The sequence below is a fragment of the Schistocerca gregaria genome, chromosome 2, assembly GCF_023897955.1.
Source record: "Schistocerca gregaria isolate iqSchGreg1 chromosome 2, iqSchGreg1.2, whole genome shotgun sequence".
Classification (NCBI taxonomy): Eukaryota; Metazoa; Arthropoda; class Insecta; order Orthoptera; family Acrididae; genus Schistocerca; species Schistocerca gregaria.
Genome location: NC_064921.1, coordinates 349,603,827 through 349,631,434, shown reverse-complemented (window position 1 = coordinate 349,631,434; position 27,608 = coordinate 349,603,827). Strand labels below are relative to the sequence as shown.

The following is a 27,608-nucleotide window of genomic DNA, read 5'->3' as shown; positions in this document are numbered from 1 at the left end:
GGATATGTGGAGTTGCCCACATATGGTTTGAATCATATCTGTCAGACAGGAGATAAGCCATGCAGATAGGACATATTCATCAAGATTCGAGAGAGTTTTGTACGGAGTACCCGAGGGATCTGTATTAGGGCCATTACTGTTTTTAATATTAATCAATGACCTACCAAGTGAACTATCTGAAGCAGAGGCAGTGCTGTTTGCTGATGATACAAGTTTGTTTGTTAAAGCAAATAGTGAAGCTGACTTACAGGAAAAAGTCACATTAGCAACAGATGAAGCAGACAGATGGTTTAATGAAAACAGACTTGTGAGGATTTTAATGTTGATTCCCTGAAAGAGTGTAATAGGAAGAATGACCTTGTAGTATTACTCAGTTCTTTCAATTTGAGCTCCATTATTGATTTTCCTACTCGGATAACAAAGAACAGCAGGACGTTGATAGATAACTTTTTTATAGACCAAGATAAGTTTAAGGACATAAATGCTTATCCTGTTGAGAATGGTCTTTCAGATCATGCTGCACAGCTAGTTACACAACATAACATAGCTCCATGCAGTATATCAAATCAGACTTTCAAAGCAGTGCGTTCAATTAACAATATAAATACTGCAAACTTTAGGGAAAGCTAAAAGCAGCTAGACTGGGATGAAGTGTATATGGAACCCGATGCAAACTTGAAATATAACTTATTTCATGACACATTTTTAAGGGTATTTGAAAATTGTTTTCCCAAGAAAATAATTAAACATAATTCCTGGAAAACATATAAAAAACCTTGGCTAACTAAAGGAATAAAAATATCTTGCAACTGTAAAAGAGAACTGTATCTATCAGCAAGAGGGACTACTGACCCCAAAATTGTTCAATATTATAAAAACTATTGTGCGGTACTAAGAAAAGTTATTAAAAAGTCCAGAAGCATGTGTATCATGTCTGAGATCAGTAACTCTGATATAAAATTAAAGCAATTTGGAATATTATTGAGAGGGAAACAGGGCAACCAAGAGCACAAGAAGACTTTTGTGCCATAAAACTGAATGACAAGTGTACTAACAAACAATCAGAAATTGGAAATATTTTCAATAATCATTTTTTAAATGTTGTGGAGAAAATAGGATCTAGATCTTCACTAGAAGAGGCAAGGCTTCTAATAGAAGAGGCCATACCTGTGCAGTTTGAAACAACTGTATTTCCATCAACCTCTCCCTCTAAAATCAGTAAAATAATAAACTCACTGAAAAGTAAAAGTTCTTACGGCATTGACGGCATTTCCAGCAAGATACTTAAAGCTTGTTCCCCACAAATAAGTAGGATTCTCAGCCATGTATGTAATAGCTCTTTGGAGCAGGGTGTTTTCCCCAATAGACTGAAATATGCCATTGTAAAACCATTGCATAAAAAGGGGGATACGTCGGATGTCAACAACTATCGCCCAATCTCTCTTCTGACAGCTCTATCAAAAATATTTGAGAAAGTAATGTATTCAAGAGTAGCCTCCCATATTTGTAAAAATAAAGTACTAACAAAATGTCAGTTTGGTTTTCAGAAAGGTTTTTCAACAGAAAATTCTATATACACTTTCACTGGTCAAATATTAAATGCTCTGAATAACCGGATATCACCCATTGGTATTTTTTGTGATCTCTCAAAGGCCTTTGATTGTGTAAATCATGGAATTCTTTTAGATAAGCTAAATCATTATGGTTTGAGTGGGGCAGTGCACAAAAGGTTTAATTCATACTTAACTGGAAGAATGCAGAAAGTTGAAATAAGTGATTCTTGTAATGAAAAAAAACAACAGCTGATTCCTCAAACTGGGGGCTATCAAGTACAGGGTCCCACAGGGTTTGGTCTTAGGTCCTTTACTGTTCTTGATATACATTAATAACTTACCATTCTATATTGATGAAGATGCAAAGTTGGTTCTTTTTACTGATGATACAAGTATAGTAATAACATCCAAAAACCAAGAACTAAGTGATGTAATTGTAAATGATGTTTTTCACAAAATTATTAAGTGGTTCTCAGCAAACGGACTCTCTTTAAATTTTGATAAAACACAGTATATAGAGTTCCATACAGTAAATGGCACAACTCCAGTAATAAATATGGACTTTGAACAGAAGTCTGTAGCTAAGGTAGAATTTTCAAAATTTTTAGGTGTGGCCATTGATGAGAGGTTAAACTGGAAGCAACACATTGATGGTCTGCTGAAACGCCCGAGTTCAGCTACGTATGCTATTAGGGTTATTGCAAATTTTGGTGACAAGAGTCTCAGTAAATTATCTTACTATGCCTACTTTCATTCACTGCTTTCGTATGGCATCATATTCTGGGGTAATTCATCGTTGAGTAGAAAAGTATTCATTGCTCAAAAACGTGTAATCAGAATAATAATTTGCAGCCCACTTACGGTCATCCTGCAGACATCTATTTAAGGATCTAGGAATCCTCACAGTAACCTCACAGTATACATATTCACTTACGAAATTTGTTGTTAATAATCCTACCCAGTTCAAAAGTAAGAGCAGTGTGCATAGCTATAACACCAGGAGAAAGGTTGTTGTTCACTATGCAGGGTTAAATCTGACTTTGGCACAGAAAGGGGTAAATTATGCTGCCACAAAAGTCTTTGGTCACCTACCAAACAGCATCAAAAGCCTGACAGATAGTCAACCAACATTTAAAAATAAATTAAAAGAATTTCTAGATGACAACTCCTTCCACTCATTGGCTGAATTTTTATATATAAATTAAAGGAGGAGAAAAAAAACTAACTTAAAGATTAGTGTCATGCAATATTTTGTGTAATGTAATATCGTGTACAGACATCTTTCATTAACCTGAAACGTTCCACATCATTACGAAGTGTCATATTCATGATCCATGGAACAAGTATTTATCTAATCTAATCTTATGAATGCCAAAAAAACAACGTGGATCAACTTCACACGTATTACAAATAAAATAAAAACTAACCTTACAGTAGAACTGGGTAAGTATAAGATTGAACAAGCCTCATACACTAAATTCTTGAGAGTATGGTTTGATGAACACTTAAGATGGGAAAAGCATGTAATATCATTGAACAAAAAATTAAGTCAAACATGTTATATACTTAGAATGCTTAAAAGCTCATGTAATATTAAAACAGTGTTATGTGTTTATTTCTCATTCATGCACGATTTATTAAGATACTGTGTACAGTTTTGTGGAACAACAGTCTAACAAAACATTCATTTAGACTACAAAAGAAGGCAGTCAGAATAACAAAAGGTATAGGATATAGAGACTCTTGTAGACATGCTTTCAAAGAATTAAAAATCATGACACTACCATCCTTATACATATATGAAAGCATATGTTTCTTAAAAGAACATGAGGAATTTGCTACATTAAACAGAATTTCACAACTACGAAACAAGGAATAGGAATGATTTCCACAGAGAAATTAATAAAACAGCTATGTATCACAAAAGTGCACTATACCAACCCAAAATCCTCTACAGTGCTCTCCCCAAAGAACTAAAAATAATACCAAAACTGCACATATTTAAAAGAGAATTAAGAAACTTGTTATTGAGCAATAGTTTTTACAGTATTGAAGTGTTTATGAATCGTTGACAGTAAAAACTGAGTTAATATTTTCCTGACATAATAAATATGTGTAATTGCTCACATTTAAATACTTGCTGTTTCTATGAAAGTGTGAAACAGTGTTAATGTAAGAATGGAAATAATCTTTGATGTGAGAATCATTACCTTTTTTTGTACGTTGTTATCCTACTTGTATATTTTTATGTTAATGTTCTTATAGTTCTATTAAATTGTGCTGTCTAAGTGACAAGTAAATTCAATTATAAATTTCCATGTACATGTATTTTAAATTGTAATGTTTATTGACAGGTCCTATGACTTTTTGATGATGTACTACAAGGACGCTAATAAATTGAATTGAACTGAATTGAATTGAAAGTTTCAATATCCAGCCTTAAATGATGACTCTAGGAATATGCCACAATCCCCTATGTATTGCTCACATAGAGATCATGAGGATGAGATTAGGATAATTACTGAATGTGCAAGTAGGCATTCAGACAGTCATTCCTGCCATGTTCCATATTTGAGTGGAACAGAAAGAAACCCTAATAACTGGCACAGTGGGGCATACTCTCTGCTGTGCACCTCATGGTCGGTTTGCGCAGTATAAAGTGTAAATGTAGTTGAAGGTATTACGCACTTAACTTTGGTTATTTAAACTTTGTGAATCGACTTTCATGAGATAGCTTGTATCTATCTTCAAGGTTTTCCAGGATACCTGTGATGCTCTCTTATGCATCATACAGCCTAAAACAGTTTGAGCTACTCTTCTTTGAATACACTTAATGTCCCCTGTTGGTCCTATTTGAATGATTTCATTTGCAGCAATTGTAAATATAGATTAAGATGAATGATCTTAATTTATCTAACATCAAGAGGATTTTATTAGAACTAGTCATGTATAGATTAGCATATTCATAATGAGATCAATTGCAACATTAAATGCAAAACAATGAAAGAAAAGTTATAACAGACTAGCTATGTCTTACAAAAATATTCTCTATTTTTTAATAAAACAGTTATCCATGAGACTTTCTATGTAAGTTTACTTGGGTATTTTTACAAAATACAACATACTTGTATTTCGATTTTTATCATGGAGTGGTGTGCTGACATTTCTGCATTGGTTGGCCCACTGGTGTGCCATTTGCTCCAGTTCCTCACTCCAGTCCTGTCAAAAATAAAATAAAATGTAATGTTTGTGGCACATAAATGGGAGAAATGCACTTTCTCAACATGTCAATAGGAAATGATTAATACATTCATGTGCAATGAATTTATCACACTTTTGTGGCACTATACATCATCAAGTCCTCGTATATCACAAGTGATCATTTTAATTTCATTAACTTCTCACTTTACACTGTTTCAGTCTTCTTCTGAGCTGCTAAAGAGTCTCTGGCCGGGGGTTCAAGAGCTTTTCAGATATCTATACCAGTCTCTTCCCTATTGATCTAGCATGGAGAAAGGACCACTGATTTGTTGCATTGCAAAATGTTTATTTTTCATGAATGCTGTAGCCTCTGGCTCCTCTCTCCTCATTACATTTTCATTTACTTCTGCTGTCAATCAAGAGAATGCACTTAACAATAGAGCTATGTATACTCTCTACTCTATATTTTTTCATGCTGTTTGTTATGAACCTGATTTAAAGTCCTTTATCATTTCATTGATATTACCATAGAAATTGAAATGGAAATTTATGAAGAGATTCTTTCTCTTATTGATGCCCATCACATCTTTGTTCATCCATTTCTCTTCAGTATGAGACATAACAAATTCGAAAATTTTGATCTACTATCTCATTTACTTTTATTGATTTTGAATTCTAACTTTAATGCAGTTGCACACAAAATATGTAATGATGTGTGAGCATTTGAGGATGTTATCCTGGCAACATTTTCCACAAATTTATTGTACAGTGCTTATATTGGTGTCCTTTATTGCAGTGATGCACATGATTTTACAAGAAGTCCATTTAATTAAAAATCATAGCTAACTGAAAATTCTACTGCAATACACATAAGGTGACAGAAGGCATGACATACCTCCTGTGCTGGTGTTAGCTGGAACCAACACTCTGGGTGGCATATAGACACTGGAGCAAGCGAGCCTATCAGGAGAGAGGCCAACGACAGACTCACAATAAACACGCCACCAATGCCCTCTCGACTGCAAGTATCTGGATCACTACCATGGACCGGAGGCCTAGTGACTCCCAGTCAGTCATCCAGTGAGTCAACAAGTCAAGTCACAGTCACAGCCCAGTAGAAGTCAGAGTCACAGTTAGCTGAGCCTCTAGCTCAGAGTCGGGCAGCACCCAGTGACCAGAATAGTGTACATAGTGGACTTGTGCTTCACCAGCAGTGAGGCTAACATGAACTAATTCAGAAGAGCTTGTTCCACAATATCTGGACTATCTTAAGTTAAGTAGCTCTCTGCATATGTTAACAAAGAACCCTCTTAATACGTGCTTGCAGTTTGTGTTATAGAAGAGGATACTGGCCACCAAATAACATTCTTTCCTTGCTTCCCAAGGTACAGGCGTACAGTGACAATAAGATGAGATAAAACCTTCTAATCTCACGTTGGACCTCCTTTTGCCCATATTGTGCAACAATGAAAAATCAAAACAAAAAAGTTGTTGGAAGTCCGCTGCAGAAATATTGAGCCATACTGCCTCTACAGCAATCAAATTTGAAATTTTTGCTAGTGTAGCAATCTGTGCAGATACTGACCTTTCGATTATGTCCCACAAATGTTCAGTGGGATTAATGTTAGGCAATCTAGATGGTCAAATCATTTGTTCAAAATTTTCCAGAATGTTTTTCAAACAAATTGCAAAGAATTGTGGCCTGCTGACATGGCGTACTGTCATCTTTCATAGTAGCCCCCTATCTGTTAGACGGCCCACACAATAGACAAGCAATGTGGGCTGCTGACCTCCATTCAGGAACTCATATCAAAACATCACCAGTGAATGAAAACATCAACAGACCTTCTCCATAAACACAGCACTACTTCGTGAAAAGTCATGTGACAGAGATCCACCAATTGCACCTAATGTGACTAAGGGTAGCACTCTGTAGAACCAGTGCAATAAGCACACCAGCAAAGTCAGACCAGCAGCACATACCTACAACTAGGGCAGCTCATCCCAATACCTACACTGGCTATAGCCCAGTAGACACTCACCATAGTCTGCAGAAATTTGTATCTTGGTGGGTGTAATGCCACTTTGGAATTGTGTAGTGTAGTATTTTGGTTATTATTATTTCTCTTCATTGTCTTGTAACTTTTATCTGGCTTTTGTTCTTGAGTTTGGAAATTACTGCATGCTAAGAAGGTGTTTAACTAAATAAAGCTTGATCAAACTTGACCGTTAGTTCTTTCTTGCCGACCGCAGGACATTACATCATCCATAAAAATTCCAAGATTGCTTTGGAACATCAAGTCCATGAATGGTTGTAAATGCTGTCCAAATAGCCAAACATTACCATTTTCAGTCAATGATCAGTTCATTTGGACCACAAGACCCAGACCACTCTATATAAAAACAGTCTATACCATTATGAAGCCACCACCAGCTTGCACAGTGTCTTATTGACAATATGGGTCCACAGCTTCATGGAGTCTGCATCATACTCAATCCTTGCCAACTGAAATTGGGACTCATCTGACTAAGAAACAGTTTTTCAGTCATCTAGGGTCCAATCAATGTAGTCACGAGCTCAGAAGATGTACTGCAAGTGACGCACCATTAGTAAAGGCACTTGCATCAGTTGTCTACTGCCACAGCCCAAACACCAAATTTTCCAGCACTGTCCTAATTGTGTGTTTATCGTACTTCCCACAGTGATGTCTGTGGCTATTCCATGCAGTATTTTCTGTCTATTAGCACTGACAACTCTACACAAGCGCCACTGCTGTCAGGCATTTACTGGAAGTCACTGGCAATTCTGTTGTCTGCAGTGAGAGGTAATGCCTGAAATATGGTATTCTTAGCACATGCTTGACACTATGGATCTCAGTACTGAATTCCCTAATGATTTCCAAAATGGAATGTCGCATGTGTCTAGCTCCAGCTACCATTTCACATTCAAAGTCTGTTAATTCCCATGGTGCAGCCATACTCATGTTGGAAATATTTTCATATGAATCACCTGAGTATGAATGACAGCTGTACCAATGCACTTCCCTTTCATACCTTGTGTACTTAATACTACCGCCATCCCATGATTTTTGTCACCTCAGTGTATAATAGGAAAAGATTTTGAGCTAATCTGTAGAATGTGAGGTACTGTCACCACTCATCACCACTCATTCAGAAGCAGACATACTTTAAATTATCTGAAACTAATAAACTTATGAAATAACTGACATGCAAAGATCAGGTCATCATAATTTTCTTTGCCAGTTTTGCTTTGTGATTGTTAGATGCTGAACTTTCACACTATTGCTCTGTTAGCGTATTTTTTCTGATTCGGATGACATCCTACCCCCCCCCCCTCCCCCCCACTAAGTGATCAGGCCTCTAATTAAGACCTTGAGTGGTTTATCATGATGTAAAATTATTTTCAAGGTGGGTGATGTACTGGTAGTTAGGATATACACAATGTGGGAACAGAAGCTGGTTCTGCAAACTTCTTAATTTACTATCCTTCAACATTTTTCATAATTCAGGAAACAGTTAAGCCTTATAGCCAATTCAAATCTGCAGGATTTAACCTAGATGATTTGAAAATTTAAATATCTGTATGAAAATCTTTAAGTAGCCCATAACTTTACATAATAGCGTTAAGTGATTGCTTCCTAGTCATAGACTTTCACTCTGACTGACAAAGTTTTTACTTCTAAGCTTCTGGACCACAGGCTTTGACATACGAACTGACATAGTTGTTTTCTTTATGGATGCTATTTCCAAAATCACATCAACTGACACAATGCTTTTTCATGATTTTCACTGGTCACCTTGAAATTACGCATCAGTGACCAGTGAGCAATCATTAATCATCATTCAATCAGTTTGTGTGAGAATGTGGCAATAGAATCTGTACACGTAACTACTATGTGAAAATCCATGGCCCACTAGCTTGGAAGTAACAGCTATGTCACTTAGAGTGAAAATATGCAACTGGTAAGCAGTCATATGACATCATTATGTCAGCTCGTGTCAAAGTCTGCCACTAACCTTTATATACACAATGTATATGTAGCTTATCAGAGCAACTTTGTTCAGGTCAGATTATCAACATTTATGAAGAGGATATGTTATTGTTTACCATAAACATGACACGTTGTGTTGCAGACAGGCACAATAAAATGAATGTTACTGAATGAGCTCCCAACCAAAGCCTTCTTCAGGAATGAAAGGAAAACACACATTCATTCACACAAGCAGACACACCTCATGTACACATGATGGGTTTCATGGCTGCTCCAGCCAGACAGCAACTGTTCAATTGTTCAACACAGATTGAACAAAAGCAACAATCAAGAGTGACCAGGGAAGGGAGAGGGATAGCAGAGTATGTGTAGGGGGGGGGGGGGGGGGGGGCATGGGGAGAGAATAACAATGTCTGGTGAGCTCCATGCCGGCACTGGGTAAGCAGCAGCCAGCAGCAAGTTGTACTCTTAGCTCACTTATTTGTTTCATAGTTTAATTCTTAATTTCTTTGTGTGTTTTTGGGCACCTGCATAGTTTAATTCACAAATTTTGGGCATATTATAGTATTTGAGAGTTGTATCATCGCATTTTAGTACCTGAGTTGTGTAAATTCGTGTAGTCATCAGTTGTCTGCTTTTGTTTTGAAGAGCCAGTCTTGGTTGGTCACAGCCAGTGAGCTCCCTGCCGCCATTGGATAAGCAGCAGCCAGCAGCAAGTTGTACTCTTAGCTCACTTATTTGTTTCATAGTTTAATCCTTAATTTCTTTGCGTGTTTTTGGGTACTTGCATAGTTTAATTCACAAATTTCGGGCGTATTATAGTATCTGAGAGTTGTAACATTGCAATTTAGTACCCGAATAATGTAAATTTGCATAGTTGTCAGTCATCTGTTTGTTTTGAACAGCTTTTGAGATAAAAGAGAGGAAAAAATGGTTACAGATGGATAGGGACTGTGCCTGTTGTGTGCGGATTCAGGGAGAATTGGCCACTGTTCGGGAAGCTGTGTTGGCTGTGGTTGACAGGCTCCAGGCTGTTTTCCATGGCTGTGGTGACATTGGGACACTTTGGCACCTCTGGAACCTGTAGCATTACCTGGGATCCCTGATAGCACTGCGCCCTTGGATTTGGACATCCCTGGCAGTCAACACTTGCCTGACAGTGATTGGCGAACCATGGCAGGGTCACGAATCCCTGGGCAGAAGGCGAAAGTTGGTGCTGGCCGCAAAGCACTTTCCCTACCCTCTGGCTCCTACCTTTGCAACTGCTCCCAGTGTAAAACCTGTCCTATGCACCCTCCCACCACCACCTACTCCAGTCCTGTAACCCAGAAGGTGTACACGATCAAAGGCAGAGCCACGTGTGGAAGCACCCACGTGATTTACCAACTGACCTGCCTACACTGTGACGCTTTCTATGTGGGAATGACCAGCAACAAACTGTCCATTCACATGAATGGACACAGGCAGACAGTGTTTGTTGGTAATGAGTATCACCCTGTGGCTAAACATGCCTTGGTGCACGGCCAGCACATCTTGGCACAGTGTTAGACCGTCTGAGTTATCTGGATACTTCCCACTAACACCAACCTATCCGAACTCCGGAGATGGGAACTCGCCCTTCAGTATATCCTCTCTTCTCGTTATCTACCAGGCCTCAATCTCCGCTAATTTCAAGTTGCCGCCACTCATACCTCACCTGTCATTCAACATCATCTTTGCCTCCACACTTCCACCTTGACTTATATCTCTGCCCATACTCTTTGCCTTTAAATATGTCTGGTTGTGGCTGTGTATGTGTGTGTGTGTGTGTGTGTGTGTGTGTGTGTGTGTGTGTGCGCGCGCGCGCGCGTTAGTATATACCTATCCTTTTTTCCCCCTAAGGTAAGTCTTTCCGTTCCCAGGATTGGAATGACTCCTTACCCTCTCCCTTTCATCTTTCCTTTTCCTTCCCTCTTTCCTGACGAAGCAGCCGCCGGTTGCGAAAGCTCAAATTCTGTGTGTGTGTTTTATTCATTGTACCTATCTACCGGCACTTTCCCGCTTGGTAAGTCTTGGAATCTTTGTTTTTAAGATATGAATAAAATCATGTGCATATGGAGTATTATCTCAGTTGTGTGACTGGACTCGTGATTTCCTCTCAGAGAGGTCACAGTTTGTAGTTATAGACAGTAAATCATCGAGTAGAGCAGAAGTGATATCTGTAATTCTGCAAGGTAGTGCCATAGGCTCTCTGCTGTTCCTGATTTACATAAATGATCTACGTGAGCATCTGAGCAGCCCCCTTAGATTGTTTGCAGATGAGGCTGTAATTTACTGTCTAGTAAAATCATCAGATGATCAATTTCAATTAAAACATTATCTAGAGAGAATTTCTGTATGGTGTGAAACGTGGCAATTGGCACTACTCAAAGAAAAGTGAGAGGTCATCCTCATGGGTACTAAAAGAAATTCAATGAATTTTGGGTTTACGATAAATCGCACAAATCTAAGAGCTGTCTATTTGACTGAATACCTAGGAATTACAATTACAAGCAACTTAAATTGGAAAGACCACATTGATACTAGGTTTAATAATGAATAAAAAAATAGGAGTGCAGGTAAGCTACTACAAACAGCATAGTGAATGCATTATTGTGGCCAAGATAGACACGAAGCCCATACCTACTACAGTAGTACAAATTTATATGCCAACTAGTTCTGGAGATGCTGAAGAAATTGATGAAAGGTATGATGAGATAAATGAAATTATTCAGGTAGTGAAGGAAGACGAAAGTTTAATAGTCTTGGGTGGCTGGAATTCAAGAGTAGGAAAAGGGAGGGAAGGAAACATAGTAGGTGAATATGGATAGTGGGTAAGAAATGAAAGAGGAAGCCGTGTGGTAGAATTTTGCACAGAGCATAACTTAATCATAGCTAACACTTGGTTCAAGAATCATAAAAGAAGACTGTATACATGGAAGAATCCTGGAGATACTAATAGGTATCAGATAGATTATATAATGGTAAGACAGAGATTTAGGAACCAGGTTTTAAATTATAAGATATTTCCAGGGGCAAATGTGGACTCTGACCACAATCTATTGGTTATGAACTGTAGATTAAAACTGAAGAAACTGCAAAAAGGTGGAGATGGGACCTGGATAAACTGAAAGAACCAGAGGTTGTACAGAGTTTCAGGGAGAGCATAAGGGAACAATTGACAGGAATGGGGGAAGAAGAATGGATAGCTCAGAGGGATGAAGTAGTGAAGGCAGCAGAAGATCAAGTAGGTAAAAAGATGAGGGCTAATAGAAGAAATATTGAATTTAATTGATGAAAGGAGAAAATATAAAAATGCAGTAAATGAAGCAGGAAAAAAGGAATACAAATGTCTCAAAAATAAGATCGACCGGAAGTGCAAAATGGCTAAGCAGGGATGATTAGAGAACAAATGTAAGGATGTAGAGGCTTATCTCACCAGGGGCAAGATAGATACTGCCTACAGGAAAATTAAAGAGAGCTTTGGAGAAAAGTGAGCCACTTGTATGAATATCAAGAGCTCAGATGGAAATCCAGTTCTAAGCAAAGAAGGAAAGAAAAAAGATGGAAGGAGTATATAGAGGATTATTAAAAGGGCAATGTACTTGAGGACAATATTATGGAAATGGAAGAGGATGTAGATGAAGATGAAATGGGAAATATGATTCTGCGTGAAGAGCTTGACAGAGCGCTGAGAGACCTGAGTCGAAACAAGGCCCTGGGAGTAGACAACATTCCAGTAGAACTACTGACAGCGTTGGGAGAGCCAGTCCTGACAAAACTCTACCATCTGGTGAGCAAGATGTATTAGACAGGCGAAATACCCTCAGACTTCAAGAAGAATATAATAAGTCCAATCCCAAAGAAAGCAGGCGTTGACAGATGTGAAAATTACTGAACTATCAGTTTAATAAGTCACAGCTGCAAACTACTAATGCAGATTCTTTACAGACGAATGGAAAAACTGGTAGAAGCTGACATCAGGGAAGATCAGTTTGGATTGCGTAGAAATGTTGGAACACATGAGGCAATACTGACCTTATGATTTATCTTAGAAAATAGATTAAGGAAAGGCAAACCTAAGTTTCTAGCATTTGTAGACTCAGAGAAAGTTTTGAAAATCCTGACTGGAATACCCTCTTTCAAATTCTAAAGGTGGCAGTGGTAAAATACAGGGAGCGAAAGGCTATTTACAATTTGTACAGAAACCAGGTGGCAGTTATAAGAGTCGAGGGGCACGAAAGGGAAGCAGTGGTTGGGAAGGGAGTGAGACAGGGTTTTAGCCTCTCCCCAATGTTATTCAATCTGTATATTGAGGAAGCAGTAAAGGAAACAAAAGAAAAATTCGGAGTAGGTATTAAAATCTATGGAGAAGAAATGAAAACTTTGAGGTTCGCCAGTGACATTGTAATTCTGTCAAGAGACAGAAAAGGACTTGGAAGAGCAGTTGAACAAAATGGACAGTGTCTTGAAAGGAGGATATAAGATGAACATCAACAAAAGCAAAAATGAGCATAATGGAATATAGTCACATTAACTCGGGTGATGCTGAGGGAATTAGGTTAGGAAATGAGTCACTTAAAGTAGTAAAGGAGTTTTGCTGTTTGGGGAGCAAAATAACTGATGATGGTTGAAGTAGAGAGGATATAAAATGTAGACTGGCATTGGCAAGGAAAGAGTTTCTGAAGAAGAGAAATTTGTTAACATCGAGTATAGATTTAAGTGTCAGGAAGTCATTTCTGAAAGTATTTGTATGGAGTGTAGCCATGTATGGAAGTGAAACATGTAAGATAAATCATTTGGACTAGTAGAGAATAGAAGCTTTCGATATGTGGTGTTACAGAAGAATGCTGAAAATTAGATGGGTAGATCACATAACTAATGAGGAGATATTAAATAGAATTGGAGAGAAGAGGGGTTTGTGGCACAACTTGACAAGAAGAAGGAACTGGTTGGTAGGACAAGTTCTGAGGCATCAGGGGATCACAAATTTAGCATTGGAGGGCAGTGTGGAGGGCAAAAATCATAGAGGGTGACCAAGAGATGAATACACCAAGCAGATTCAGAAGGATGTAGGTTTCAGTAAGTACTGGGAGATGAAGAAGCTTGCACAGGATAAAGTAGCATGGAGAGCTGCATCAAACCAGTCTCAGGACTGAAGACCACAACAACAACAACATAGATAATGTTGTGGGGAATGTGAAACAAAGACTGCACTTTGTTGGCAGAACAGTTAGAAGATGCGACAAGCCCACAAAAGAGACAACCTACATTACACTTATTCGTGCTCTGCTGGAATATAGCAGTGCAGTGTGGGATCCCTACCAGGTAGGATTGATGGAGGAAATAGAAAAAGTGCAAAGAAGAGGAGCTCGCTTGGTGTTATTGTGCAATAGGGGTGAGGGTGTCACTGATATGATACACGAGTTGGGGGTGACAGTCACTGAAGCAAAAGAGGTTTTCTTTGTGGTGAGATCTATTTATGAAATTTCAATCACCAATTTTCTCTTGCAAATGTGAAAATATTTTGTTGACACCCACCTACATAGGAAGAAATTATCATCATAATAAAATAAGAGAAATCAGATCTCAAATGGAAAGATTTAGGTGCTCCTTTTTCCCACACACCATTTGAGAGTGGAATGGTAGAGATGTAGTATAAAAATGGTTCGATGAACCCTCTGCCAGATATTTAAGTGTGAATTGCAGAGTAGCCATATAGGTGTAGATGTAGATGAAGCATGGACTAGAAGGTGGCAGGGCAAGACTGCCTGGCCTAGGCCTGGGGAGGCTGTTGAGGTAAGGGGGGAGGGAAAGGAAATGGGGACCAGAAAAGGAGAGGAACAGAGAGGGGAAAAGACTGGTGAGTGTGCTGGTAGAAAGTGGCACAAAATGAGGGTGAGGGGACTTGTATTGGGAGGTGGTGATGATAGGACAGAGGTGACAAACTATTGGGTGGAGGATGTGTGGACATTTGGTTATTGTAGGATGATGTTAGGTTAGTGTTTGGAGCAGAGAAGGCGTTGAAAGGGTAAATTCCATCTGTGCAGTTAATAAAAAGGTGGTGGTATATGAGAAGATCCAGATGGCTGGCATTGCAAAGCAGTCATTGAAATCAAGCATCTTATGTTCATCTGCATGTTGGGCTCTTGGCCACAGTGTGATGGTGACAATTCATTCTGGTGGACAGTTGATTAGTAGTCATACCAACATAAAAAGCCATCCAGTGATTGCAGGAGAGCAGGTATGTAGTGTAGCTGATTTCACAGGTGGTCCAGCTTCTGACAGCATACGATAAGCCTGTGACAGGACTGGAATAGGAAGTGCTGGGTGGGTGGATTGGGCAGGTCTTGCACCTGGGTCTTCCACGGGTATATGATTCCTGTGGCAAGATGCTATGATTGTTAGTGGCATAGGGATGGCCCAGGATGTGGTGACAGATCACTTCAGGAGGCGTGGGAAAGACTTTGGGTAGGACGTCACTCAATTAAGGACATGATGATAATCAAAGCCCTCATGAAGGAAGTGCTTCAATTGTTCCAGTATGGGGTGGTAATGAACGGCAAATGTGGTGCTCCTTCATACCCAGTTATTGGGAGTGGTGGGAGAACTGGGGGTATGTGGTGACATGGCACAGAAAATCTGTTTGCAGACTAGATCTAATGGATAGTGTCTATTTGTGAATGCCCTTGTCAGACCTGTAACATACTGGTCAAGGGAGTTCTTTTCACTTCAGATGTGCTGTCTCCTTGTGGGAGGAAATCTTTTGATGTGGACAGGATAATAGCTGTCAAAATGCAGGTAGTTTTGATGGGTGGTGTGTTTACTGTGGACAGAGTTGTAGAAGGATCTGCCAGTGTGGACAAACTCAACATCCAGGAAGGTAACATGCTGGATTGAGGAGGACCACGTGAAGCAACACCCAATACCTACCCAGATTGGAACAACTAAAGCAGATCCTACATCAGGGCCTTGTTTACCCATCATCATGCTCTGAAATGAGGGACATCCTACCCAAGATCCTTCCCACACCTCCTAAAACAGTGTTACCAAAACACCCTACTCCGTCCCTATGCCACTCCCAATCTAAGCCTCTTGGCACAGGCATCTTATAAGACTCAGGTGCAATAGCTACCCAATCCACTGTCCCATCACTTCCTAATCCAATCCTGTCACAGGCTTATCCTATCCCATTGAAAGTCAGGCCTCCTGTGAAAGCAGCATGTCATATACCAACTCTGCTCAAAGCATCCACACATGGGAGCAACTGGGGACACATCACCCACCCCTATACCTCTCATGGAAAAGAAAATGTATAGCACAGTCATGTGTTTTTTTCCATGAAAATTATTTGAAAGTTTATATTACTCAGGTTTTTAATAGTTTATGGATTGGAACACGATTATCACTATTTACAAGTTGGCATTCATCTTGCAATTTATTAAAATACTCCAGTTCAGATCTGCTCCCCCCCCCCCCCCCCCCACCTCCCTCCACCACCACCTCCCACACCCCCACCCCCAACCATCACCTACAAACTATCATACAGGCACACTTCACACTTCACTCTGCTACAATCTTTGCACAGTTTTTTATATTGGTATGATATCAACCAGGTGTCCACTGAATGAATGGCCACTACCAAACTGTGGTCAAGAGCAAAGTGGATCACCCTATGAACAACAAGCAACTGAACATAAAATGCTTGATTTCTTGGCTGCTTCACAACCTGAGCCATCTGTATCCTCTGCTCCATCACCAGCCTTTCTAAGAGAACAGATGGGTGTTATCCCTATGAAAAATCCTCCACTCCTGAAAATATCCTAGCCTCACCCTATGATAACACAATGTCCTCAAACCATCCACTGAACAGGTACTGCCTTCTCTGTCATATCATCACCGCCTCCTCATGTCACATCCCACCATACATGCAGCACTCTTCTCCCCCCCCCCCCCTCCTCACTCACACCCTACTATTCCTCTCTCTTCCTTTCCCCTCTCCTGATTGCAGCTTTCATTCAATACAACAGCTGGAAACAGCAGTCATGTGTGTGTGTGTGTGTGTGTGTGTGTGTGTGTGTGTGTGAGGTTTGCCTGTTTCTGAAGAAGGCTCTGTCCAAATGCTCAGTGTGTACCAGTATTTTCATGTGTCATCTTCATGGTGAGTGGCAATCTGTCCTTTTCATAATTGTTAATATCTTTGTTTGCATCACCCAAACAAAATCTACAGCTAGCAGCTATAATTGCAATATCTAAGTGTGACTGTTCCGTGAAAACTATGTACTGGATACTTTGATTGGTTTGTCTACTTTCTACATGACAATAATGTAGGCACTGCATTTGTTATGATGTAATGCCACTGTGTCAGGTGTTCACTGTGATATTCAACAAAGAGTGTGTCACTGGTTAGTGACTGGGTTATTTCTCTTTGAGATACCGTATGTTCAAAAAAGACTAGAAATGATCAATGAAAACATTATAATGCCCATAAAGTGGGAAACAACATATAATGGGAGGACTGGTTGGGACCAATGAAAAAAATGATTTTTTTTGCATAATTTGCATCCCAGAAGTATAAGGATTATGGTTGTGAAAGGATTTTTTGATAATGAAAGCATTTTAGGAGTTACAGCCTGTTACATGGAACCATGAGCCAACTAAAATATAGACAACTGTAGGCACTCAATGAATTAGCTCAAGAAAATATTAGACCAATATATAAATTTGTGTCCACTGAAGATTTGTATAAAAGTTGCACCATTTACAATACACAGAATGACAATGAGAGCATCAGCATGTACATTTGGAAACTTATACAGAAATATCTTCATTGTGGGCAAAAACTGTTGAAATAGTGCCATATTTAGCTTCAGGTATGTTCAAACAAATGTTATTCATCTACTCTGAAGACCATGAACATGTCAGGAATGATCACAAGGACAAACAGCAAAAACGTTGAAATTCCTGGCAGATTAAAACTGCGTGCTGGACCGAGACTCGAGCTCAGGACCATTTCCAAAAACGTTTTGGGTTTATCTGACAGAAAATGTGAAGCAAGGTATGTGTCAATTTGTTAAGAGAGACCAGAATGGCCAGCACAGCCAGAAATAGTGGACATATGTGCATGATGTGTAGTTGCTTGTGTGATGTGCATGACTTTTTCCTGTCTGAAGAATGCTTTGGCTGAAAGCTCATTGTGTAACAGACTTTTTGTTGCACCTGTCTGCAAATCAATGTAACATGTTAATGGTGAGTAGCATCTATACTTTTCACAGTATTTTCTATATTCCAGCCTGGACTTTGGATGCTATGCTAGATAAGATTATGCTCCTGGAGTCAAATCTTACAAATGGACTGAAGGATCCAGTAAAGTCCACATCTGCCTCTGTCAAAATCCTCTATCTCTTTCTCTTCATTTTGAGTACCCACCTATTTTTGAGCATTTCTTGATTTTCTGGTGGTACATTCATGGTTCAAGTAATGTTATGATTAAGTACATGTGAAGTTCTTCTTGCATGACCTGCTTTGATTTTTCTGGTTACTCACAGTCCATTACACCTTGGTATGAGACATGTTATTAGCACTGTAACACACATGCAGAATTTACGTTAAGGTTGACATGTCTAATATGATTTTTGGTTTTTGCCCTGTCTTGTACGCTTCTTCTTATTTGATTCACAAATTCTGTGCAATCTTCATTGTCATTCAGTTTAGCACAGTTGATTTCAGAATTCAGTTTGTCTTAAGTCAATATAATTTCCTCGGCTCTTGCCTGACTCAGGCTCTCCCCTTGAATAAGCTGTTCATCCCCAGTGGTCCCAGTTATTAAGAATAGTTCATCATCTTTCTTGACAGTTTTCTCATCTTGACAATCGTTGTTTAATTTGCCAATGAAAATGGCATCATGATGTATTTTAAATTTATCTTTTGAGGAAATCAAACATGAAATCATTTTACCTCTGTATCATATTCAACCAGGAAATGTTTCTCAGCTTTGGAATCCCATTTCTTCCATCTTTCCTTTGCAATGTGTGTGTAAACTACCTCTCCAAATTCTTGAGTTTGACCATATCATAATTCAATCCAGTCCATAATTTGGTAGTTGTTCTTGCTTGTACCTGTTCTGTTCAAAATAGAAGTTGCCATGTTTGTGGCTTCTGCCCCTAATTGTATAGGCACCCTGCTTGCATGATACACTGTCTGTGCAGCCTCCACCAACATTCTGTTCTCATGATCATCTGCACCATTCTGTTGGGGACTATAGGCTACTGATTTTTTATGCATTACCCCACTGTTCTGCGTGATTTTATGTACCTACTGATTAACAAATTCTAGTTCATTATCAGTTCTGCACACTTTAATTCCTGACTCAACTACCTTATCACTGGTTTTTATGAAGTGTTGCAAGTGTTTGACCACTTCAGAAGTATGTTGTTAAGAAATATGCAATTTACCAATGGTAATGGTCATCTTTTAGCTGTAGAATATAAAAATCATGCATTTTTATTAACATGTTTGCCTGCTACTGATAGGAGAATCTTGCTTTTCAGGTTATCCCCTCTTGATTTATGATGAGTCTGACCTCATTACCACATTGTACCTCATTTATATTGTGCACACACCAGGGGTGCCGACTTAAAAAAAAAAATTGAGTGGGCCCATACTTGGGGTCTTGCCCCAGGCAATTTTCTAAATTTTAGATGGAAAATAGTGAGTTTTAAAGTTTTTTAAAGCGTTGTAGAGTCATACGATCAACATTAAAACCCCCAAAACTGGACTCTCAATAACTTGACACTACGGGAAACTTGACAAGCCTGACATCTTTTGGCTTTAGAAAAAGAAACAAAACATAAACAGGTATGGTATTATCATAAAAAGGTAATTTAATTTACGGTAATAATTGTGCTTATAGACTATTACAGGGCAATGAATATACAGCTCTGAAAAGGCTGAAATTATATTTAAATAAATCCTAAATGAATAAAACATAAAATATTGCTGTTGCACAGTAATATCACTTTGATAAGTAAGTGAATAGCTAATTTAAGCTTACTTCGAATAAGGCTCAGGCTTCATTAAATAAAAACAGTATCTCAAAGTTAATGCTTTAAGTTAATACAGTATGCCTAACACTTTCAGTCAAAAAGCATGTAAATAACAGGTTTTAATTGGGTCTTACACTCTAAAAAAATTTAGATATTTGAAAATAACTAATACAGTACTATAGTAATACAGTACTAAACTAGTACTAATATTTCAAAACTGAAAATGTAACATTATGTATGTATTTAATTCTCTGTTTTATAAAATTTTTATATTGCTCTAAATGCCATTATTAGGGCTAGAGTGTCTTTAGAAAGGTGCAAATGTTGACTGTCTCACTGGAATTGCTGAATATGAAGTGGTTGATGACTGGTCGGATATCCAATTCATCTAAAACATCTCCAAGTTGTTCAATCACTTCTGTCCCATTGTTGATCGAGGATACGACTTCAGACATCTAAGGGCACTAAATGACCATTCTGCTGTTGCTGTCGTGACTGGAATTACTTGGAGAAGCTTAATGCACTTCACTACTTCACATAACATTACTCCAACTAGAGGCTCTTGTGTAATGTACTTTTTTACATCACAAATGTTTTTAAGAGCAGTTGTTTTTTATTAGTGATATTGGCTATCATATTCAAGTGTAAGTGCAGTCTCTCAATGTCTAGGTCATTTTTGAAAAACTCAGTTGATTTTTCAGAATTTGTTTCACCTCTGTTTACTGAAAGCAAGCACTCTTGTTCAACTGCAATGACCTGTGAGAGTCCAGTTGAAGCAAACTGCTCAGTAATGCAAGATTGCGGTTTTCCACAATCTTCATTGTAAATAGCTTTATAGTATTCCTTTTGACAATGACCTCTGATGTCATTGTGTAGGTGACCTGTTGACCTGAGCAGAGTGCTGTTGTCACCCTCTGCTGGTCTAGCCACAGAGTTCCGGTGTTTCGGAGTTCCATGTCATCTGCACTATAGGGGCTGTGGTCGAGTATTTAATCCTGAACTAAAGACTGTTCTAATCATATTAATGAGTAATAAATGATAATTAATTGAAGATGTAAGATAGTGAAGACTGTCCATAACTGCCAAGTATAAACTGTGAGTAGCGCAGTGCACATAACGTGCTTTTGGTTGTGTATCCAAAACTATTTTTTTTAGTCCTTTGAACTTACCTCTCATATTCAAGGTACCATCATAGCACTGTCCTCTTAAGTTATCCATTGACAAATCAAGACAAGCAAAAATGTCTTTTAAAATTTTAAACAGAGTTTGTGATTCAGTGTTGGGGGTCTCATATACGCCAATAAAGTCTTCGTTGATGATTAAGGGATCATCAACAGAACGAATACAAAATGACACTTGTTTGTGAATTGAAGAATCAGATGTTTAGTCAACCATAATAGAAAAATGTTCAGTCTTCTTGATCGAAGCCAATACCTATCTGAACACAGACTTTCATAGTAGATCAATGATCTCGTTTTGAATATGGTGGGATACTCCAAATGCCATAACAAATCTTTAAACTCAGGTATGTCATTCTTTCAGAGCTCCAACAACTGAAAAAAAAATTGAGTTTACATCTTCATGCCCTCTAATTGCTAGTCCTTGTTGGTATCGAAATTGCATGGAAGTAAAAATTGTCTCAAGAGATAAACAGCCTTTGTTCATATCACTATCTAACTGTTCGTTCAATTGGGACGCCACACTTTGGTTTGTGATAGAATTTAGTTTCAGAACACCTTCTTTATGCATAAATGTATTTTCATGAAGACAGAATTTTTCCAAAAGCTTTTTACAGTTAAAAAACCCTATGGAAGTAAATGCATTTTGTTTTTCTGAAGAAAATTGTAATAAATTTTTAGCATCTGCCTCTTTGCAGCTTTTGCAAAAAACTTTTTTCATAGATGCTTCATATTCTAGCCATATGTATTTTATCAACCAAGACTTCTGAAATGATCTTTCCTTACCAGATTGTCCAGGTTTTGGCTGTGAACAGTTCTTGCCTGAAGACAACGAAGTAACTGGCAACACAATAATTGTTGAAGGTTGACTTGCAGTATCATCATCTTCGAAGCGTGTCTTTTTGTAACAGATTTATCCATTGCAAACTTAATTCACAATACACTAAGAGATTCAAGTAAACAAATAAAATATAGTCATATAAAATAGTCCACTAAAGTCGGAACACTAAATACGTCTGCAGCATGCGCTGAGTGAAACCAGGCACACTGAAAGACAGTGACAGCAGGTTGGGCTTTATATAGCCACGACATCATAATGTCTCGAAGCATCAAGGCAAACCAAGGCAGAGGGTTCCAGGCACTTTTATTCCAGTCCTTTTGATGTTGCCAAGGCTGCAGCAATAGCCCACTGGAGCCAGACTTTACCCAAAGATTCGTGCTCCGGGACAAATTCTAAGTGTGCCTGCAGCACCGTAACACTGTCATAATTCACACCACTCGTTTTCAGTTACGTTGCTTACTATTATAATAATTATTTGTTTTAACTCATTACTGAATGTATTTTAAAGGTAAGTATCATCAAACAAGGAAAATAAAAAATTCCAACATAATTTAATGATTTTACAAAGCATAATATAACTAATAATTTTCTTAAATTATTGAGTGGTCTCCACCTCTCAAAACAAATCTTTGAGGGGGGCTTGGGCCCCCTCAGGCCCCACGGATTTGGTCATTGTGGCCTACACCATACTTGACTTCTACATATTCATTAATTAATTTCTGTATTAATATGTCCAACAATTCACATTGCGTGAGTTTCATCATTCGAACATAGCCAAATTAATAGCTTAAAATTAATTTGTTACACTAAAACTTACAATGCATTTTCTATTAATCTAATGTTACATTTGTTATTACCCCAATGAACTTTGCCATTCATTGGGAGCTTGTGCACCTCAGCAATACAGATAGCCATAACATAGGTGCAACTGCAATAGAGGGGTATCTGTTGAGAGGCCAGACAAACATGTGACTCCTGAAGAGGTGCAGCAGCCTTTTCAGTAGTTTCGGGCAGAAACAGTCTTGATGATTGATCGATGTGGCCTTGTAACATTAACCAAAACGGTCTTGCTGTGCTGGTACTGTGGATGGCTGAAAGCAAGGGGAAACTACAACTGTAATTTTTCCCAAGGGCATGCAGCTTTACTGGTTAAATAGTGATGGCATCCTCTTAGGTAAAATATTCGAGAGGTAAAATAGTCTCACATTTGGATCTCCGAGTGGGGACCACTCACAAGGACATCATTATCAGGAGAAACAAAACTGGCGTGTGGAATGTCATATCCCTTAATCTGGCAGGTAGGTTAGAAAATTTTAAAAGGTAAAAGGATAGGTTGAAGTAAAATATAGTGAGAATTAGTGAAGTTCAGTGGCAGGAGAGACAAGACTGTTGGTCAGGTGAATACAGGGTTATAAATACAAAATAAAATAGGGTAATGCAGGAGTAGGTGTAATAATGATAAAAAAAAATAGGAGTGCAGGTAAGCTACTACAAACAACATAGGGAACACATTATTGTAGCCAAGATACACACAAATCCCACACCTATCACAGTAGTACTATGCTAATTAGCTCTGCAGATGATGAAGAGATTGAAGAATGTATGATGAGATAAAAGAAATCATTCAGATAGTGAGGGGAGCCAAAAATTTAGTAGTCATGGGAGACTGGGATTTGATAGCAAGAAGAGTAAGAGAAGGAAATGTAGTAGGTGAATATGGAATGGGGGTAAGGCATGAAAAGAATGGGGGAAAGAAATAAGTAGGAGAATGGGTAACTTTGAGAGATGAAATAGTGAAGACAGCAGAGGATCAAGTAGGTAAACAGACAAGGGCTGGTAGAAATCCTTGGGTAACAGAAGATATATTGAATTTAATTGATGAAATGAGAAAATATAAAAATGCAGTAAATGAAGAGGCAAAAAGGTATATAAATGTCTCAAAAATGAGATTGACGGGAAGTGCGAAATGGCTAAGCAGTGATGACTATGGGATAAATGTAATGATGTAGAGCCATACATCACTAGGAGTAAGATAGACACTACCTACAGGAAAATTAAAGAGACCTTTGGAGAAAAGAGTATCACTTGTATGAATATCAAGAGCTCAGATGAAAAACCAATTCCAAACAAAGAAGGGAAAGCAGAAAGGTAGGAAGAGTACATAGAGGGTCCACACAAGGACGATGTACTTGATGGCATTGTTATGGAAATGGAAGAGGGCGTAGATGAAGATGAAATGGGAGATATGATACTGTGTGATGAATTTGACAGAGCACTGAAAGACCTGAGTCAAAACAAGGCCCTGGGAGTAGACAACATTCCATTTGAACTACTGACAGCCTTGGGAGAGCCAGCCCTGACAAAACTCTACCATCTGGTGAGCAAGATGTATGAGACAGGCGAAATACCATCAGACTTCAAGAAGAATATAATAAGTCCAATCCCAAAGAAATCAGGTGTGAAAATTACTGAACTATCAGTTTAATAAGCCATGGATGCAAAATACTATCATGAATTCTGTACAGACAAATGGAAAAACTGGTAGAATCTGATCTCGAGGAAGATCAGTTTGGATTCCGTAGAAATGTTGGAACACATGAGGCAATACTGACCTTACAACTTATCTTAAAAAATAGATGAAAGACAGGCAAACCTACATGTCTAGCATTTTTAGTCTTAGAGAAAGCTTTTGACAATGTTGACTGGAATACTCTCTTTCAAACTCTAAAGATGGCAGGGGTAAAATGCAGGGAATGAAAGGCTATTTACAATTTGTACAGAAGCCTGAAGGCAGTTATAAGAGTCAAGGGACATGAAAGGAAGAACTGGTTGGGAAGGGGGGGAGATAGGATTGCAGTCTACCCCGATGTTATTCAGTCTGTTTATTGAGCAAGCAGTAAATGAAACAAAAGAAACATTTGGAGTAGGAATGAAAATCCATGGAGAAGAAGTGAATACTTTGAGGTTTGCCAATTACATTGTAATTCTGTCAGAGACAACAAAGTACCTGGAAAAGCAGTTGAATGGAATGGACAATGTCTTGAAAGGAGGATATAAGATGAACATCAACAAAAGCAAAAATGAGGATAATGGAATGTAGTTGAATTAAATCAGGTGATCCTGAGGGAATTACATTAGGAAATGAAACACTTAAAGTGGTAGATGATTCTTGCTATTTGTGGAGCAAAATAACAGATGATGGTTGAAGTAGAGATGATACAAAATGTAGACTGTCAATGGCAAGGAAAGTGTTTCTGAAGAAGGAAATTTTTTAACTTCAAGTATAGATTTAAATGTCAGGAAGTCATTTATGAAAGTATTTGTATGGAGTGTAGCCAAGTATGGAAGTGAAACACTGACGATAAATAGTTTAGACAAGAAGAGAATAGAGGCTTTAAAAATGTGGTGCTACAGACGAATGCTTAAGATTTTGTGGATGGATCATGTAACTAATGAGGAGGTACTGAATAGAATCATGGAAAAGAGGAATTTGTGACACAACTTGACTAGAAGAAGGGATCGGTTGGTAGGACATGTTCTGAGGCATCAAGGAATTACCAATTTAGTACTGGAGCACAGCATGGAGGGTAAAAATCATAGAGGGAGACCAAGCAATGAATACACTGAGCAGGTTCAGAAGGATGTAGGTTGCAGTAGGTACTTCGAGATGAAGAAGCTTGCACAGGATAGGGTAGCTTGGAGAGCTGCATCAAACCAGTTTCAGGACTGAAGGCCACAACAACAACAACAGCAACAACATTTGTTATTTTGTCTTCCATACAATAATTATTATTCTACATATATTATAATAAAGACCTTCTTAAATTAAGTAATCCATTTTTAATTTAGGTACTCCATTAAAATGCCATATCAAAACTTTTATTTTGTAAATAATATTTTAGCTTTGTTTTGAAAGTGCAGATCAGCAGCCTTTTATACATTATGATAATTTATTATGTAATTTGATGTTATTGTACAATAATCTCTGTTAAGTTTCAACTTTATTTTTTTTATGTCCAGATGCAAATTATAGCTATTTTTAGTTCCATAAACATGTACTAACCAATTTTAGAAATAGTAGTCAATATTAATTTTTTTATCTACATAAAATCCAGAAAAGTAATTTAGCTTGTATAGTTTTCATATTCAGTCCCCAATACATTGTGCCATAACTAATAACAAGCAAAAATAGAGTGGTCTCATATGTGAAATATTGCATACGGATGTAAGAATGTGGAGAACAGGGTTCACTCTGAAGAGTCTGTTTTTAAGTATTTTTACGTACATTTCCCACTTTGTCAATCAACATGCAATTCGAGTAATTCTGTGCTTTCCAACATTGTATGGCTTCATTATTTATTTTTAGGTTATAATAATCTGGATTTTTATTTATGTAGAAGTTCGTGGTGCTTGTTTCTTTCTATTAAGTGTGACTCTGTTTGTTGCCCCCTTGTGTACGTGACTGAGTGTGTCATTAACTTTCTCTCTTAGTACTTGTAGTGACATGTCAGTGATAATTATTTTACTGTAGTCTGCAAAATATATTTGTTTGCCCATGCTTGACAGTTTGTCTTTAAAATCTTCCATACTGCTCTGTTCCTGTTTTCAGCAGTTCATAATTTTGAGTCTTCTTTACTTTGAGCAACACTTTCCTGTATGTTTTTCTATACTGTTTATAAAAGCATGAGAAAGATGGATTACTGAAGCTATTTTTAATGAAGCTGAACTACTTCAGTGTTTTAGTCAAATTTTTGATAGCTTTTTCCACTCATTTGTTTTGTTCCACTGTTGTTATAGGACATAATCATTTAGGGGAAGTTTCTTCAAATTTTAGTTTGAATATTGCAATGAATTATTTAAATTTTTCATTATCATTTAACTCCATGTACACTAGTTGCAATATTAGCTCCCCTTTTTGTTTGAAAAATGCAAGCCTTTTTGGTTTATAAAATATTTGTCTATAGACTCGATTTTTTAGCTATTTTTGTATTTACAGTTTGACTAAAGTGGAAGTGGTCAGATAATCCTGGATATACTACATCTACCCTACATTTTTCTTTGTCTAAATCTTTTAATGCATGATCAGCAGCTGTAACAGAATGGTTTATTATTTTTGTTATACTGTTAATCATTGAAACTAAACTGAAACTTTGTGTGAATCTTGAGAACATGTCACACATGGCATCAGGATTCAGTGTATTAATACTTAGGCCTCCACATGTGAGAATGTTGTCCTTTGGAGTGGACATTCTGTCATGAGCTTGATGTAGTTTTGAGAAAAAGATATTCATATCTACATCTACATCTACATCCATACTCTGCAAGCCACCTGACGGTGTGTGGTGTAGTGTACCTTGAGTACCTCTATCGGTGCTCCCTTCTATTCCAGTCTCGTATTGTTCATGGAAAGAAGGGTTGTTGGTATGCCTCTGTGTGGGTTCTAATCTCTCTGATTTTATGCTCATGATCTCTTCTCAAGATATACGTAGGAGGGAGCAATATACTGCTTGACTCCTCAGTGAAGGTATGTTCTTGAAACTTCAACAAAAGCCCGTACCAAGCTACTGAGCGTCTTTCCTGCAGTCTTCCACTGGAGTTTATCTATCATCTACGTAACACTTTTGCAATTACTAAATGATCCTGTAAAGAAGCGTGCTGCTCTGCGTCGGATCTTTTCTATCTCTTCTATCAACCTTATATGGTACGGATCCCACACTGCTGAGCAGCTCTCAAGCAGTGGGCGAACAAGCGTACTGTAA

At 38.1% G+C, this 27,608-nt stretch overlaps 1 protein-coding gene across 1 annotated transcript in view; it reads right to left on the bottom strand.

The window, feature by feature from the left end:
• The window catches only part of LOC126336151 (venom allergen 5-like), a 364,266-nt gene that overhangs the window by 173,065 nt on the left and 163,593 nt on the right, over positions 1–27,608 (bottom strand). The window contains exon 4 of the mRNA XM_049999644.1: positions 4,679–4,772. Coding sequence (XP_049855601.1) covers positions 4,679–4,772 — 94 coding nt within the window. The remainder of the gene's footprint in view (positions 1–4,678; positions 4,773–27,608) is intronic.